Raw genomic sequence first — 18,360 nt, forward strand, 5'->3', positions numbered from 1 at the left:
CGCGATCCGAGGTGGTTACAGCGTAACTTCCCATAACAAGCTTATAAGTAATCGTGAGGGATACCTTGCAGTACGATGGTACTGATCGTACTAGCATCTGAGAGTAGCATTTTTCTGTCGCTGTCAATACGAGTGATAACAGTAATCCATATATTACGCCTCGTTTCGTAGTCCGCCTAAGCATTCTCGGAAAACTCTGCACAATTTGTGGGACTGTATTCGGGCATTGTGACATTTGTGTTATTCGTGCCACCGTCCTCACGAAGTTGTTACCGAACAGTCAATCTGAAGCTGCAGCGAAACCGGTGCGAGACCAGACCGCAGGCGGCTCTAGCTACCAAACTCCAGTCGCCATTCCTTCCTCATGTGGGTGCCAAGGAAGAATAAGGCGATCGGCGTAGCTTCCATCCGGCAAGAGGTGTTTTTCGCGTGTCTCGGCGGTTTTTGCTTCAAGGGAAGATTTGGGAAGAAAAACCAATTTGATCACGCGGTAGAGAAAATGAACCCGGGGGAGAGGGTTGCGCGTACGATGGTACCAATCATACTAGCATCTGAGAGTAGCAGTTTACTCTCGGTCTCCACCCCATCAAACTGCCTTTGCCGTCTGTGTCGGACACCGATGGAAATAATGCACTGCCTCCATCCGGCCTGTTCTGTTCTAGGTACGGGGAAAAATGAGTGTTTGCGCTCCTCGCGGGCTCCGCTGGTCTTGTGTCAACCGACGAAAACGTAAACGAAGACGTTGTCATCAGCTGCGCACAGAATCACACGGCCGTTCTTGACGAGCGTGTGCATTCCCACCAGGGTCGACGACGCTGGGCATTTCCGATACACCTACTTGTGTTGCCGTGAAGAACAATTTTGGCTGTTCCTTTCTATTACGAAAGAAAGACCAACGTCTTCATCTCACCCGCGGAAGATAAACAGCTGCCGACACAGTGCGAGGAAAGCGAGTAACAAAAAACACGGGCCTTAAAAACGCCTTCCCCCTTGAGTCACGAGAGGGACACAGGCGTGAAGACGAGAGATGAAAACGGGCGCGAAGTCGTGTGCGGTGTATGCTTACGGTTGCTCGCGCGAGTACCGGGAAGAAGCTCGGGAACGCGAGAAGGAAGGCGCACAGCCACAATGAACAACCCACTACGGCGGCTTCGTCAGACAAATTGAGACAGAGGCGGGGGGGGACAGTAATGCACAGGCGAAATGCTGCAATTAAATGGACTGATGTCCAGGGAGAGACTAGGGCCCGTCAGCCCACAGGAACGGATCACCGCAATTTCAAACACCCCGAAAAGCGAGACATCCGCTGGTTTTCTTCACGTCCCTGCCACACACCCTACCCAGCAGCACACGCAAAGGCAAAATGCACGTCTACAGAGAAACGCGAGCGGGGCGCTCAAAAAAGCGTGAAGAGACACACGAGACAGAAAGAAGCCCGTGGATGAATGTTGTTCTACCTCTTCCACAGAAAGAAAAGAACACTTTCCTGCATTTTCGGTGCCTTCCTCTTCTCCCTCACGCCCCGGTGCTGTTGTCCGCACACTCCCAGCAGGATTCCTGTTCAGCTGTCGGTCCACCCCACACGTTCGCTGTCCTGTTCTACCCTCTCCCTCTCTGGGTTCGCGCTTTCAATTTAAAAGAAGAGTTCGATCCCCGGCGTTGCCCTGTGGAAGCTTGCCAGTCGCCATTTCCTTGTTTCGAAGTGCGCACAAATTGGACCGCCGGCTCCAGCGTGGGCCCCGCCAGCAGACCTCCAACGGATCCCCAGATGGCTCTGATCTAGTTAGTGCCCTCGTCCCTCTCTCTGCACACAGATGCGTCGTGCAGCCAACCACAAGACGAAGCTCTCAAACGCAGAAAGCGGCATGTTTGGCAACACCACGCTTCCCCGACGACGCGTTTAGCCCGCTGTCGGCTTGGTGCGTTCCTACACACTGTACACGTCTCGCCAAAAGCGGGGGGGGGGGGGGGGGGGGGGGTGAAAAGGACGTCTTCTTCGGGTTTGAGGAACCCAACGAGGCAACCTCTCCACTGTTCTCATGTTTGATTTCCCTCGCTCAAAGATCGCCTCGGATTCCTCTGTCCTTTGGCACCTGTATACATCCACGCCCTGTATCCAGGGAGACGCCTCCTAACGCCAAACAGCGTCACCCTTTTCAACGGACTTCTTCTTTGGTCCCGCCTCCATTCCACGTCACCCACAGCCTACAGGCTGCTTCGCTCTCCTCCGGTCGACGGTGTAAAACCCAGGCTAGGAACACGAAGACGGGAGCTCGAGAGTCGCCGCCTCAGAGAGGAGGTAGTCCCCCGCTTGGAAACGCGAAGAAAGCAAAAGGCCTCTCTCTCGCCCGCACGCTTCGAGTGCACTACGTTGTTGATGTTTTTCCTCTTGTCCAGCTTCTCTTCTTTCCTCCCCGGCGTATCTTCCTTCCCACCTCCTCTACTTCCTCCCTGGAGTCTGAGTTTCCTCTGCTTCCACTCTCGCCATCTGTCTCTCGCCGCTCCTTCCTCCTTCCCCCCCTCGCCTGCTGCGCCTGTCTCCCGTCTCCCTCTTCTCCGTTACTGTTGCCGACACTGGACGCGCTGCTGGCCTGGATGCTCGTCCTCGTCGTCCTCCTCGTACGCCTCGCCGCTTCTCTGCGTCTGTTGGCGGTTGCGCAGATCGTCTGGGTCCACGGGCTCCGCCACGTGGATCTCCACATGAGGATCGTCTTCACTGACCTGGAGCGAAAAAGGAAAGGCACAAACGACCCCCCACACAAAGATGTGACGCGTTTTCCAAAAACGCGGCTTGGCCTTCCATTTCGCTTCCCCGAACGTTTCTAGGTCTCCACTCCGGTGCTCCTTCCCTGCGTGGAGGCGGACCAGCATATCGATTGCATCTCTACCCCTCTCTCTCGCGCCTACACATCGGGCACTAGCCTTACCTCTCTCTCTCTTCACGTCCTAGCCACTTGTTCCCCCCCCCCCCAATGTAAAAACGGTTCTCTGGCCCTTTGGTCCCAAGATGTTCCCCCTATGATGGTTTCTCTTCCGAATCTTCCTCTGCAGCTCTTTTGAGTCTTTTTCTGGTTTCTGGACGGAAAAGCTCGTGCCGTCGCGTGGCGAGATCTGTTGTCTCCCACCCCGCGTCTCGGCCTTCCTCCGCGGGAACAGGCGCGCTGCTCTTTCCGTCCACAACGTTCCAGTGACGCGCTTACCATCACTGCCTCTGTCGGTTTGGGGAGAATCTGAGCCAGTTTCTTCGCGTCTGCATCGCTGACGTGTTCCGGGAATTCGACCTCAAAAACGATGAAGAGATCGCCTAAAGATGCACAACAGACAGTCCACACGCACTCCGTCCATACTCTCTCCCGCCGGCGGAGAGCTGGGAAGCCAGCAGCCGAAGCACACTCGTCTGACGAAAAAAACTATTCTTCGTTGCTCACCTTTCAAGAAGGGGTTCTTCTGCTGGGGCATGCCCTCGCCCTTGATGATCTGCACGGCCTCGGGCTTGGTGACGGTGTCCGGGGGACTCTGCAAGACAAGCGAATGGGGAAAGGGAACAGAACCGCAGCTTTTCGCGCGATGTGCACGAGACAAAACGCCACATCGAAGCAAACAGCCGCTACTCGAATGCGAGAAAACGTGCGGAACCCTTTCCTCCCTCACCTGAATGAGGAGCTGACGGCCATCCAGGTGTGTCAGCACAAACTTGTACCCGCAGAGAGACTCGAGAAGAGAGATCTTTTTCGTCATGAAAAGATCATTCCCGCGACGCTTGAAGACCGCGTGTTCCTGCACCAACCACAGCACAGAGCGCGAATGACGGTGATAACGGTCAAGGGGGGAACACGGACCCGATGAAGAGACAGTCCGAGACAGAGGAGAGAACGAAAGGAGCGGAGGAAAGAGCGCGAGGCGCGCACGACACACAGAGACAGAATAAAGGCGAAAGACCAAAACGAATACCAATTTAAAAAGAGTGCCTGCGGAAGACGCAGACAAATGGCATCTCCAAAGACAGCGAACCTGCTGGGAAAGGGCGAGGTCCACCCCGAGTAAGTTTCTGAATTCGTCTTCGAACGATTCCCCAAATACGTGCACCCGGACCGCGAAGCTAGGACGGCCCCCGACCGTTACTCACTTCCCGAGAAACGTACGAGCAAAACGGGCTCTGGACCATTCTATTTGTCCACCGTCGCGAATTCGGTCGACCCGTTTGCCTGTGTCTTCTGCTGTCCTGCCTCGCGCTCGGTCAGGAGTCTCCTTTCCGCTCCCCACGCCATGTCTCGTGTGTCTCTTCGATTCCTTACTTGCTGCTCCAGAATGAAGATGACGTCTCCGGGGATTTCATTCGGACGCTCGTCGGCGTCGCCACGGAAAATAACTTTGTGGTGGTTCTTCGCGCCCTTTTCAATGTAGATCTCGAGGATCTTTCTCTCCTTCACGACGCCCTTTCCTGCGGAGTGTACAGGCGACGCCCGGCACAGAAAGACGCGAGTTGAGGCTCTCTCTATCGAGCAGAGAGCAGCCGGACACAGGGCGGAAAGGAGACAAGAAACGACGCACGCTCCGACCGGCGGAGCCCCCAAAGACTCAGCGACTTCCGGCGCGCGCGGCCCCCTCCCTTTCAGGTTGCGCGTTCTTCTGTGTGCCGAAAAAGAAACGAACCTGTGCAGGACTTGCACCGCTTGCTTGCATCCATCGTCTTGCCAGCTCCCTTGCACGCCGGGCACACGCTCTGAGTCTGCTGGATCATGGGGCCGATCTGGCGTGTCTGTACAGCCGAAAGGGAACAATCCACTCGAACGAAGCTGTCCATTGGCCGGTTTCGCGGTTGCTACGTTTCTCTATTCTCCGATCTCTGCCTTCCTCCACAAGAAAGAACCTCTGTCTTCCCGCGGTTTCCCGACTGACAGACGAGAAACCTACCACAACTTTAACTCCATGGCCGTCGCAATCGGGGCACGTGGTGAGGGCATCTGCGGGTCCGCCGATACCGTTGCACTGTTTGCAGAGAACGTCCTTGTTGATGGCCATTCTCTTGGTCGCGCCAGAGTACATCTGTTCCAAGGTAACTTTCATCGCAGAGACGATGTCTTCTCCCTTCTTCTTGGACGTCTGCCGAGACATGCGGCGACCGCCTCCGAAGAAAAGGTCAAAAATGTCTGTGGGGTCGGCACCCGCGCCGCCGCCTTCCAAACCCTCTTCGCCGTGATCATCGTAGATCCGCCGTTTCTCGGGGTCGGACAGAACTTCATAGCTGAAAAGACACGCACACGCGACAGCGAAAAATCCCTCATCCGAGAAACCAGCTCCCGAGAAACGAAACAGGAAGCCCGGAAGCCGGGGCGAACGCGCCAATGAGTACCGAGGAGAGACGGAAAAGCGACTCTAAATTCACTAGGATTCGCACACATGGAGAACAGAGGCAAGCAGACGTGCAAAAAAAGACGACACCGGAGAGATCGAATGGGAGAACGTTTTTCACGATGTGAGAACGAGAAGGGACAGAAAACGACGAAGCCTCCGGGGTGTAACGGAGCACCAGTTTCTAAATCCGCCCCGAACCGAGCAAGGCCGAAGAAACCAAGCCCTTGACTTACGCCCGAGAGATTTCTTTGAACTTCTCAGGATCACCTCCCTTGTCGGGGTGGTGCTTGATGGCCAGCTTTCTGTAACTCTTCTTGATATCTGCAGATTCAAACGACACCACGTGTGGACACACGAGATGGAGGACAAAATGGTCCTGGATTTGAGCCCTCCATGGCGGAGCAGTTCGGCCGCTGTTTCTTCACCAAGTGAGGACAGATTTCCTGTGTATGGACAGTCAGGGAGTGCAGAGAAGTCTTCAAACCCCCAGAGCGCACAGCTTGGATGCCAGACACTACAGACAGCCCTGCCTTTGAACAACCCCACACGCGGTAAGCGCGCCGGTTACGCACGTGAGGACGCAAGGAAGTGTAAGCAGCAACAAGTGTATCGGCATCCACGAGCCAGACTCTCTGTAACTGTTCCTTATGAACAAGAGGCAGAAGGAGCGGCGGCAGACTGGAGAGTTGGAAGAGGTGTGAAACTCGAGATCGGCACACACGAATGTCATATGTCTACAATCGTGCCTCGATCGAGCTTCGCAGAATCAGCCGACAGAGGCTGCACGGGAGGTGAACTAGTCTGTGCTGGGCGGATCGAGCGAGAGCGAGTTCCGCGGGGAACCAGGGCCATGTGAGAAAACACACAGTCACCCGCACACGATAGACCCCTCGTGGCAACGGACTCCCCGCCTTCCGCCGGACTCAAGCCGCTCTATTTTACATGCGCTGTGTGTGGTGATTGGCGCTTCTATGCGGGAGGGGGGGGGGGGGAACGAGGGGGGGGGAGCGGGGGACGACAGGCGGCAGCAGAGAGCTGCTGCGGGATGTAGGATCGCTTTTTGGTGGAAGTTTCCAGCTCTTTCGAGCGTTCGCGTTACCGTCTGTCCAGGAGAGAGAACAGAAGGCAGGCAAGAAACAGCCTAATGCGGCGGTGCCTCCGTGACGTACCAGCAACCGACGCAGTGCGGTCGATTTCAAGAATCTCGTAGAATTTGGTGTTGTTTTTCTCTTTGCTCCCTCCTCGTCGCGGACCAGGGCCACGCATGTCATCCCCGAACGGGAAGCTGCCGAAATACATTTTGGAGAAAAAAGCGGAAGAGAGCGCACACGCAGCCAACAAGAGAAACTGGGGAGAGGAGACACGGCAGCGTTTTTTAAACGTCTCTTCTATGGAAAAGCTCCAGAACTGGCGAGCCGGCTGAAGAAAGCAGCGAGGGACTCCGACTTAGGCTTTGAGAGGACGACGAGAAGCGAGTTGCCGCGGTATGCGGCAGGATCTGGCTGCGGAGTCGCGGCCGCTGGCTGAGTCGAGTGAAGGCGGAGAAAAGAAAAAATTCACCTGAAAAACACGCTTTCTGCCGAAACAAAGACGAAAAGACCGGAGACGAAGAAGGGTGGGGCGCACTGCCGGTGATGCTTTTTCCCGGACGAGGGGTGGGACACCAAAACTTATTGCGGTCAGTTTAAAGGCGTCAATGGAACACTCAGGGAACAAAAAAGCATAGTTTCGCGTTTGCCATTCGCGGCAGACGACGGACGAGAAAAGAGATGCGACCTATCCCCGCAAAAACGTGAATAACGCGCCTTTTACTCCGCTGTTGCTCCTGTTCACTACAGTGCGCACAGCAGGGGAAATGTATGGACGGGGGGCTACGCCGCGCACTCGTGCTGTGCGCTTATTTGTGGCGAAGCGGGAGGGGATGCGGGAAAGCCGAGGCGAACGCAAGCAACTCGTGCGCGTGCGCCACAACACCAGTTACACTGTTGAATAGCAAAGGCGAACGTCACGTCGTCGGGAAGAAGCAGCTATTGTATCCAGTCGTCGGAGAAAGGGAAAGAAGAAATCCTTCTACCCCGCGCTCTCACCCCTGCACACACTCAGAGAAGCACGGTGTTTCTAAGGGGCGGGTTCGCCTTGCCCCCCCCCCTCTCCCCCCGCCCCCCTCAGTGTGCCATGGCGCAGTCTCCAACTCAGGACAGTCTCCAGAACGCGATGAGACACTACGTTAGAACACTCGCAGGTGCCCTAGAGCTGCATCGTTTTTGCTCTGTTTGCGGTCCCAGTTTTCCCCTCCGCAGTTAAGATGGAAAACGCCCGCAACGCTGCTTTGTCTCAAACACGGCTCTTCCCAGGACGGATATCGCAACCCGCCCCGGCAGCTGTAAAAAAGTGGTCGCGGCGACGGGAGAATTCAGAGAATCCAGTCTCGCAACCGCGACCTACACGCCGTTCTTCTCGTTTCCGCAGTTTCAGGAAGCAGCGGAGAGCATCTTGTGCCCTCGCAACCTTTTGGTGAAGGAGCGCGCCACAAAAGACAGCGCACCGCCGTTCTGATGTGGATAGAGGCTCGCCGAGGGGAACTTTGGTATCTCTGCCCAGAGTCTCTCTGGGCTCTTCACGGCTGAGGCAGCGAAGGAAACAAGTTGATCGTTGTGAGAGCTCTAGTCCGTTGAGTGATGGAAACTTTGCAACTCGTTCATGGCAGTTTCCGGTGTGATGTACACCATGAACCCAGTTTGGTCGTGCCGAGGCATGTGCTGCTGCCGTACCGAAACGTACTCAAAGAATCTTACCCCAAAGCAGCTTTAGAGTCGCTATGGTAGGATTCCAGCTTCGAGAGGGTTGTCACAGATGCCCTCGGAGGGACAAATTTGCCGGTCTCTGCTGAGGGCGACTTGGATTCCGCCGGTCGTGTGGCGACACTCACCGTACGCTCAGTGCGGACACGTGGCAACTGCAGTTGCCGAAGGCCATCCCTCGGCCTAAAAATGGGTACGGAGGAAATACCATCTCGAAAAGAACTGTTCCCGCGTTAAGGAAAAAACTTAACATCGCACCGACCGGGAGCTCTACGAAACGTAGGCACGGCAAACGACACAGCAACGAAGTGCAAACTGCCGCCGTCATCGTAACAGGCGTTCACAGTTGTCCTACCGACGAAGCGCAACTTCCCAAAGGCTTGGGGATGACGAGGATACACTTCTGTCATTAGCACATGCTGTTAGGATGGTACTGCATCGAGGGTAGGTTGAGGGCGTGGCGTCTTGCGCCTGGAAAGGAAATGCATTTCCACTTCTCTTGGTATCCATGTTTAATCAGAGGTCCAGCTGAAAAAAGCAGCCCCAGTTAGAGATCAGGAGCGTGTCATCTCGCAAAAGGTTTGGTAAAATTCGAGGAACCCGTGCCAATGGCCCCAATGATGTTTCCCGTAGATTCCCACTTTGGTGCGAGCACCAGCTATGTAGCAGCAACAAAAAACTGCATCAATCGGGTGTACATAAACCGCAGCCACCCACGATGACGGATATGAACCCCGTGGCCGTTTCTTTCGTCATCGTTTTGCTGGTATGATCGGCGCCATCGTCCCGTGAGTGATAATCGCTGCAACAGATGCAGGTCTGGATTCTGCATTACGCGATACATAATATATTGTTGCACATTTGCCATTTTGTATTATCTCTTCGAGAAAGCAACTGTATGTGAATTACAAGTTATCGGCTGTCCATCCCTTATTCTTCAGGCTCTCTTACCACTGTGCTTTAGTCTTTTCTTATCTTCTACCCCGTTTTCGTCTTGCTCTTCCACAAGTGGTGTCCGTCTCCAGCCTCTATCTCCACGTTTGCCTCCCCCTTCTGTTCTTAGATTCGTTCAGTACCGTCTTCGTCTGCCGGGCACGTCTCTTCCATCTCTGCACAGTTGTCGCCTGTCCCTCAAGTCTCCCAGAATTTGCCTCCTTTCGAGGATCCAGCCTAGTCCACTTCTTATCCAAGATAGAAACTATGCATAGATGTACACCTGTGCACTTGCATACACATCTCTGTATTGACAGGAAGGATGCGCACGATTAGATGCCGGGAGGAAGGCACACGCGAAGCCAGGTTAAACGTGACTGTTCGACGGTGTGAGAAGATCTGCCGTCCTCACCCGCCTATGTGCAGCTGGCTCGCCGCCTGCCAGCTGTGCATGCGTTTTCAACCGAGTGTATCTCAGCTTTGTAGACAAATCGAGACCAGAATCGTCCCTCTTTTTTTGCTCTCAGAGAACGGCACTCCGTGGTCCTTTTCTTCGCAGGGCTCTCCTGTGAAGGAGATATCTTTCTGTTTCCCTTTCTCTCACGAACTCCACTGCGAGCGACTACACCGCCCGCTCGCCAGGCTGCGCCGTGCGCCGCCGCTTCTTGTGGTCTTTGTCTCGTTGACGCTGTTTTCTCTTCCCATTCCCTTCTGGCTCTCTCTGTCTTTCCGAGACCGAACCACACAGCTTAATAGAGCGTTTGTTAATTCCTAGGCGAGGACAGACTCACCTCTGAAAGTTTGTGGAGCTGCCGCGTGGCCAGAGTGGCTACGAAGACACCAGTAGCATTGTAGGGCGCAATCTCGTTTTTTCCCTTCATCTGTTCGACAGTTTTGCGACAATTTCCTTACCGGGTTGTCTGTCGGCAATGTAAGCTACTAGATGGGGGCCTCTCAGGCGAAGACCTACGCCTGCTCTGCTCCGTCTCGTCTTGTCCTCTCTCTGGTCTTCACGTGATTCGCTTCCTTCCTCCACTGGCCGTCTTCCCCCCTCTCTCTGTCAATCGTTTAGATCCCCAATTTCCCTTCCGCATCCGCTTTCTTTCGCCTTTCGCAACGCGCTCGGCCTTTACGTTTCTTCGCTTCTTTCGTCATGGATTTTTCGCATCCGTTGCACGCGCGGCTTCGGCCGCGGACGAGGCCGGGCGGCGCAGGGTCGGGCGCCGTGCAGGAGATCTACACAAGTCGATACCGGATGAGCTATGGATGTCACTTTGCCGCGGCTAGTGCACACGACAGCTCCGTCTATGTGGTGGAGCATGACTTCAAAATCTATCGACTCGTCAATCCTGCCTCAGAGTCGGCCTCTCCCGCCTCTCCCGCTTCTGGGTCCTGCGCGTCCTCGTGCTGTACGTACACCGTGGACTGTCCCTTCTCTCGACACCAGAGCGGAAGCGGTGGTCTTGGCGAGCGAAGAGAGGCCGAGAGGCGGGGTCGACAGGCGGCGGAGGAGCGAAGGCAGCTCCTGGGCGGCGCGCCGACTACGGAGGCCGCAAACGAGACGGGATGCATGAGAGGAATTTCTGAGGAGTGGACAAAGCAGCTTCTCGTGGACGTGATTCCCTATCTCTTCTGCAACCACCGCAAAGAGTACTCGAAACTCTTCACTGGAAATAAACAGGCAAGGCCACAGGGTTGCTTCGCGCTCGAACACGCCTGGCGGAGATGATCCGCACAGGAGTCTCTCACACAGGTCGCGTTACACGCACACGGCAAAGACCGGGACGACGGAGAGGAACACACACAGAAGCGCATGCAGGTCTCGACTTGTCTCTGAGTGTGTGTACTCGATTACGGGAGGGTGTGTCTGTTTTTCCGTGCTTTTCCGGTGTCTGCAGTTCGATATTCCACGCATGCGCGAGTTGCGGCGATCCTGCTGTTTGATGGCTAATTCCTGCGATGGAATGCTCTACCTGCTCCTCCATCACACTCTCTTTCGCATTTCGCTCTCGGGTGTCATGACACCGGTCGCAAACCTCGTGCAAGCTGCCACGACGCTGCTCAGAGAACACCGCTCCCGCCCTCTTCTGGTCTGCCCGCCGCGTGATGTAAGTCCTGAGGAACAGAGGCCAAGGCTCTCGCGGAAGAAAAAGCTGCCGAGATCCAGAACCAAAGAAACGCGCTCCCAGCCCGGCACTGCACAGTGGGAAGAGAGCCCGCAGAGAGGAGTCCGTGTCGGGGCAGAGCGGGGCCTCGCAATGCGAGGTGTCCGAACACCCCGCGAACAAGAGCGAAGCCTGTCTTCTTCTAGTGCGTCGCTTCCCTCTCAAACCGAGCACGGAGGGGGAGACGGCGGACGGCAGAGAAGAGAAGATCATCGCGCTAGAGGCGCTTCTTCCTCTTCTCGTCCTCTTTCGCCGACTGTTCGCCGAGCCGAAAAACCAGCGCAACTCGAGGAAACTGACGAGGAGGACGAAGGCGATTGCTTTGCGAATTTGAGCTTCCACACGCGACTCGATGGCGCAGATCCCACGAGCGACCTCGAAGTCGCGACTTGCTGCATCGACGGCAGAGGCTGGTGCTTCTTCACCGTCCAGGGCACTGAACCGTCACGCGCGACTCGCCCGTTGCTTGACACCGTCCGCTCTTCCACAGACAGATCGGAAGAAGGAACGCAAAGACGGCGGAAACCCGAAGGTGAAGTTACGCAACGTGTCTATCTGCAATGTGCATTGGATAGGCGCACGAGTACAAGTGCATGCATGCCTGCAGCTGTATGTGCACTGAGGTTGCGGCTGCACATGCACGCGTATGTCTGTAGGAGCTTCGAACTGGATGAGGATGTGGATATAATAACTCCAGTTTTCTCTTATGTATCCTCTTCTCTACGTATCTACATAGGCCTCTGGATATCGACACCTATCCCTGTGCATCTGTACATATCCGGCATTGTTGGGTTGCCTGTGGGTTGTCTTCTGGGCGTCGCAGGTGTGTTGCTCTGTCTCGACACAGGTGTAGTGACACCGGTCATTCACCCCGTCTTCTTCCCGACGTCTGTCGACCCCGCCCGCGTTCTCTTGCCTTCGGTCGCCGCCCACCCTGTCGGCGGCATCACGTGTGCAGTCGGCCAGGCCGCTGTGACCATCAGGAGACCACTCGCGAGAAGAACCAGGAGACGGAGAGCGGCAGACTCGAGAGCAGCCGAAAGTGGAGAAGAGGCAGCAGAGGGAGCAGAGACCGAGGAGGGTCCTCGCAGTGGCCGAAGCCGAGAGAGCATAGAAATCGGAACAGAAAGAGGAAACAGAGGAGAAGACAGGGAAGAGGAAGAAGGCAGGGGAGAGGAAGAAGGCAGAGCTGCATTGCTTCTACAGAGGGACAGCGCGAGTTTCGGAGGCGAGGCCGCCAGGAGCCGGGACGAGAGATGCCGACGAAGGAGAGGCGAGAGCGACAGGGGCGAGTCAGGAGAAGAGAGAGGGAGAGAGATGAAATGCCCGGAGGATCGGAGACAAACGGACGAAGCGAACGGCGCGGGAGGGGCTTCTATTCGTCGAGGCGGGGGGTCACGGGGGGAGTACCCGACTGGTGCGCGACGAGCTGAGGAAGCGAGAAGGAAAGACGTCTGTCCAAGGGAGGCCGGTGAGGTGTTTTCTCTTTCTGCGCCTGCGGCAGAAGAGAATTACCGAGCGCGCGAAAACCAAGAGGATGGTTTGAAGAGTGAACACGGGACGCGAGACGCGCCACTGGGTGTCTCCAGTGAGTTTCCGCGAGAAGAAAGCTGGGCGGAGGGGCTCGGCGTATTCTTCTCTTCCTCGACGTCTCCCTCCGTGGCGTCATTCTCGCCTTCTCCCTCTCCCTCTCCCGGATGTGCAGACCGCCGGGACAGGCGAGGCGAGAGCGGCGGCGCGCCCCACGCAGGAGAACTGCGAACGCGAGAGGAAGACGCGCAAGACCACGAGGAGGAAGAACAGGAAGAGGAAGAGAACGAAGCGGAAGCGAACGAGGAGGAAGAAGGGACGCGAAGTGATTGGTGGTTTTATCCGGTCGACGAAGACGAACCCTGGAACCTCGTGCCGATGATGGAAGTGATGAACAGTAAGCGTTCTCTTCACGTCTCCTTTCTCCAGTGCGGTTCGTTGCGAACATAGGTCCGCGAGGCTTTTTCTAGCAGCCATGTTCCTTGGTTTCGCGGCGTTCTGCATCTCTCTCACCCTCGGATTCCCTGACGTCGCGTGGTTCTCTGCGGCTTTCTTCCTCTACGCATTCCGTGCATCTCTTATCACCTTTTCTAAGCAGATAATGCGATATATATATATATATATATGAATGTGTATATGGAAACGTGTGTACTTGCACGTGCGTGCTGGTTGGCTAGTTTGTGTCAAACAGGTTCTCTGCATAGGTGCATCTCCTGTAGATAGATGCCGATATAGACCACCTTGTGTTTGGCCTTCACATGCCTGATTTTTTTCACCGTGTCCCGGGGTCGAGACGTGCGTGAATCTCTTTTTTGTGCAGACCCGCGCATTTGCGTGTGAACTGTTTCCTCGAAACGGTCAGCAGCGTTCGTTTTTTTCGTGTCCACGGTTTTTCTCGTGTTTGGTGTCGAACGCGACTCCGCTTTCCAGGCTGTGTCTTTCGCCGGGCCACTCGCGTCTCTTTTGCTCCGCAGGCCGAGACCTTCACGAACTTGCGCAGCAGACGACTCTGAACTTCGGAGGGAGCCTGGAGAACAGCGTCTGCATCTACGCCTTCGACCGCTACAGCGCCTGTTGCTGGCTGCTCTGGCAGCCTGGACGCTCCGTGCGCGAGCACGGGAAGGGCGATGCGGCTGTGAGTCTCGAGTGCGCCTATTTGATTCAACTCCCCGCCCAGCTGTACTGGCGGGAGGCCCAGCGGTGTCTGTTGGCGTTGCGGGCGAAGCAGCGGCGGGACAGAAGGCGAGAACGCGAGGCGAGGCGGAGACGTCGAGAGCGCCGGAGACGCGAGCGAAGCGACGGCCGCGGAGCGGAGTCGAGCGGAAGCAGCTCTTCGGACAGGGAAGGCACCGAAAACGACGAGGCGTTCATGGCGTCGGCCGCTGCGTCCCTCTTTGGCCCGGGGGCCTGCGACACCTCGTTGGTGCCGGGTGGATGTACACCTGGCGGCGCGCCGTACAACGGGGCGAGCGCGCCTCCCGCGCTGCTTCACATCATTTCGCAAGACGCGCGGCACCTGGAAGTCCGGGAGATGTTGCCGACGTCCACGGGGCACCTTCTGATCATGGCCGAGGCGGGGAACAAACTGAAAAAGAGCACGAAACCTACCGCGCAAGTCGCCTCTCCCGGCGCAGGGTCGCTGAGCCCGCCTGCGTTGAGTCTCGTTCGCGCCTCGACGATTGCGGCCCGAGGCGGGACGCTGCACGACTCTGCTGTATCCGAGCAGGGCGGCCGCGGCGCCTCGCAGCCGCGGCGCTCAGACGCTGCAGGGACGTCTTCGACGGCCCTCCTCCCCGGCGCGTCGCTGTTCGCCTCTCTCTCCTCCACGCTGGCATGGGCGGCTGCGCCTTCTGGGGTCTCTCCGCGCAGCGAGGCCGGCGACGGGAGCGTTTCAGAAGCCGGCGGCGCCTCGTCGATTCCGTCCTCGGTGCATGCACGCCGGCTCGGTGCGCAGGCGACCAGCCACGTGCTCGGCTCGCCGTCAGACCTGTTTCCAGGACGCGCGCGAGAGACTGCCTCGGCGAGTGCATCGGGGCCTGGCGCCTTCGTCTCGTCCCGGCTCCCGCCGATGACCGCGTCGGGTGTATCGACAGCTGGCGGCCCGCTGCTTGCGCGGGCCGCCGTTCCGCACCTGCCGCTAGGCTCCAGGGCGAGCGACGCGTACGCGCTTCAGCAGAGCCACGTGCTGGCCGCTGCGGCGGATCCAGAGGGCGAAGAAGGCACAGACTGCGACGCGGTTCTCCTCTTCCTCCTCGATGGCCTGCTTCAGTGCGAGGCCTCTGCTTTTCAGGGGGCCGCCGACGCGCCGTCGCCGTCGGCGGGTGGTGGAAGAGACACGTGGGCGGACAGCGCGCGGTCTCGGAAGTTCGGCGGAGGGAGTGGAAGAAGAGGGATGGCCAGTGCAGCGTCTTCTTTGCTCGGGGAGAAGGTGAGCGGCCAGGGGATCTGCGCGGTGCGAAGACGCGAGATAGACGCCCAGCTGGCGTCTTCCGCGGGCTTCCCGTGGGGCCTCGATGCGTCTCCGCGCGAGACGGGGAGTGTGTTCCCTCTGCGAGCGTCGTCTGCTCCTTCTTCGTTTCCGTTGTCTCCGAGGAATGCGCGCGCGATGTGTTGCTTCTGTCGCCTGCGATGTGGGGGCGGAGGCTGTGGAGACGGGGTGTCTCTTTCTGAGGACTTCTTCGGCCTCTGGAGCGGCGCCCCGGCTTCTTCTCTCGGCAGCGGTCGCCTCGCGCTCCACAGAAACTTCCTCGACGTGGAAATCTGCTGCTCTGACGGCGTGCGGCTTCCCTCGCACCGAGCTCTCCTGGCAGCCAAAAGCGCCTTCTTCGAGGCGATGCTCACCGGCGCGTGCGTGTGGAGAGAACAGGAGCCCCAGAGCGACCGAGCCACGGGGCGAAGAGACGGGGTAGGCACAGAACCCGAAGACGGAAGAAAGAGGGCCAGAGACAGGGGGAAGAGAAAGAGACAGAGAATGGGAGAGGGCGAGAGGGAGAGGAAGCGACACGAGAGAAATAACTTTGCAGGGAGGCCCGCGAGGATACCAGCAGACCTGGGCCACCTGATGCAGGTGGAAGGAACGGGACACGTGGCAAATGACCCACCGACATTTAGGGGAAAAAGAGAAGTACGGAGGGAATGGTTGGACGGATACCGCCCCGCATGAGGCCCGCACTGGACAAGGAGTCAGATGCGGAGTGGGATCGGACACCTCAGAGCAATGGGACACTTTCGCCCCCTCTTTTGGCTCTACTTTTTCCATTCCCGTTCTCGCTTCTCTGCGTCTTGGTCCCCGAATCGACGATTCACTCTCCGTTGTTTTTTGCAAACAATGCAGAAGGAAGATATCCGCAGCACACTTCCTTCGGGGGTCTGCGTACGCAGTAGTTTGAAGCTCAGCTGCACGTTCGTAGGGGCCTACAGTGGAGTTTCTTCCGTGCTGCGATTGCTTCTTTTCTCCCAGATTTGGATCCTCAACCTTCCCAGCCACAGCAGCCGCGTCGTGGCCCCGATTCTTCAGTACCTCGCCACCGACAAACTGATGATTCCGTCTCGCTGTTGCTGCTCGCGTTGCTGCCCGTTTTTGAAGTCGGGAACGAATGCGGCGCGCGATGCCTCGGGGACAGCCGGAGAGCCGGACCCCTGCTGCTCGAGGTGTATGTACACCTGGCTCCTCGAGCTTTTCGCTTGCGCCGAGTTCTGTCTCCTTCAACCTCTTCAGCTGGAAATCCTCCACCTCGCTTGTCGATACATCAACAAACACAGCGCCCTCTTCGCGTAAGCGAAGAGCAGAAAGGAAGATCCCCAGGACAGGAAGCCCCCGGCGCTTGAGGGGCTCAGCCTTTCACTGGGGGGGGGGGGGGGCGTCCATTTCAGGCGGAGCAGGAAGCCGGTAGCTGATCGGCCTTTTCAAAAGCTCTTCGGCACCTATGGCCACATTCCGTGTGGCCATATGTATGCTTACACTTGTTCATTTCTTTTTTCTGCGAGCTCAAAACCACCGTGCAGGCGCACTGTAACTGGAGCGCGAGTATAGTCGGACAGCAGTCACATAGCCTCCCAGTTCATGCCGCAGTATTCTTCTGTGGCTTCTTGCCATCTTTCTCTCTCCCGCGGGATTCGTACAGGTCCAGGGTATTTCAAACCTCATCAATGCCTTCGGCTGCATGCTCTTCGCGTGGGGGTCTTCTAGAAACTCGGTCGTGCCGTCTCGCCCTCTTTCAGTCCTCGACGGTGCCCACGGAGTCTATCCTGGCTGTTTGTTGTTGCATGTTTCTCCTCGCAGGCTTTGCAGCCCGTGGACCGCCCCGCATCCTCGTCTCCTCCGGTTTGCCGCCCAGACTCTGATGCTTCACTTCCCTTGTCCGTCTGCGTTTCTCCGGCCTCAGCCTTCTCTTCTTCCTGCTGATCTGTGCACTTCGGGCCACAGCGGGGATGTGGACCCGGTACTCGCAGCAGAGAGAGGAACATCTCAACATCTTGGGGACGGACAGCGGAAAGAAGGGAAGCGAGGAGAGGCAGAGAGGAAAGAAGCGCCTCTCTCAGTCTTGGCGCGGGCCCCGGTTCTCCCCCACATCTGTTGTGCGGTCAACGCTTGGTTCATGGTGAGGACAGGGGAGCAGAGGGAGTGGAATGTGACGACAGAGGAAGCGGAGAGAACTGTGAAAGGCGAGCTTTGAAAGGAGAGGAGAGAAAGAGCGAGGGAAGGTACAACAGAAGGAAACTACCCAGCAAAAAAACAGCGTTGTCATGTTTCAACACAGACGGTGGGATGCCAGGCGTCGTAGCTTCTCGCTTCCTTTCTCCCGTGTACGTGCAGTAGCGGCACTGTCCCTGTCATGCCTGTTCAGCGGCTCTCTGACTGGGTCGTGCCGTGTTTTTCGCCGGGTCCTCAGCTCGTTGTCAGCGCCGTTCATGTTACTGCTGGCACATGGCTAGCTTTTGAAAACTGAAACCCGTCCCTGTGCACAGTCTCTGTTGCGGATGTTGCCGCCTTTCTGAAGATCTTTCCGCGTTTCTTTTGCTGCGGACTCCGCCTGCAGACGAGCTCAGTTTGTTCTCCCGTCGTCGCCCATTTGGTGCAGCAGCTACTCTCTGCGAGGAAACCGTTGTGTCGCAAAGTTCGAGCCAAGTGGACAAACCCTTCAGGTGAAGGACGGGAACCCCTCCAGGCGTCTCTCGCTAAGGCTACTCTTCTGTTCATTTTCGGCTACCGAATGTGTCTCCCGGGGTACTCGACTTTCTCTCCAGATATCCTCCTGGTCCTTCCCGAGCTCCGCGAGCCTCAGTCCGAACCGCGCGACCGATCTGCGCTGCTGTTGCCTGGCGCGGATTACGAAGATCCAGACGACGGATGTGACCCTATGCACTGGCCTGGCAGGGGTTGGGGCGAACGTGCACTTCAAGATCCGTTTACAGCTGGGGAAGTCCCCGGACGCGAGTCGTTCGGTCTTGTTGAGATCTGGGGGAAGGCTCTCGGGCTCTCAAGAGAAGTACGCCGACGAGTTGAACGCGAACTGCAAGGAATCATCGCCACTATGTGCTAAGCAGATATGTGCAGGCGCGCGCTGGACAGAGAG

General features: G+C 57.2%; 2 protein-coding genes across 2 annotated transcripts; one reads left to right on the top strand and one right to left on the bottom strand.

Moving 5' to 3' along the window:
• Positions 1 to 2,559: 2,559 nt before the first annotated feature.
• Positions 2,560 to 6,654, bottom strand: NCLIV_055170 (DnaJ domain containing protein, related; the record flags this gene model as incomplete). The annotated part of the gene is made up of 9 exons (XM_003885071.1): positions 2,560 to 2,721; positions 3,201 to 3,304; positions 3,429 to 3,516; positions 3,652 to 3,777; positions 4,296 to 4,441; positions 4,654 to 4,759; positions 4,915 to 5,245; positions 5,589 to 5,676; positions 6,525 to 6,654. The coding sequence occupies 9 exons, from the start codon at positions 6,652 to 6,654 to the stop codon at positions 2,560 to 2,562; spliced, it is 1,281 nt and encodes a 426-aa protein (XP_003885120.1).
• Positions 6,655 to 11,107: 4,453 nt separating this feature from the next.
• Positions 11,108 to 18,327, top strand: NCLIV_055180 (conserved hypothetical protein; the record flags this gene model as incomplete). Its single annotated transcript, XM_003885072.1, has 6 exons — positions 11,108 to 11,786; positions 12,078 to 13,181; positions 13,759 to 15,689; positions 16,245 to 16,558; positions 17,067 to 17,385; positions 17,824 to 18,327. 6 exons carry the CDS (start codon positions 11,108 to 11,110, stop codon positions 18,325 to 18,327), a joined length of 4,851 nt encoding a protein of 1,616 aa, XP_003885121.1.
• Positions 18,328 to 18,360: the final 33 nt, after the last annotated feature.

This window comes from Neospora caninum, chromosome XI (assembly GCF_000208865.1).
Source record: "Neospora caninum Liverpool complete genome, chromosome XI".
Lineage (NCBI taxonomy): Eukaryota > Apicomplexa > Conoidasida > Eucoccidiorida > Sarcocystidae > Neospora > Neospora caninum.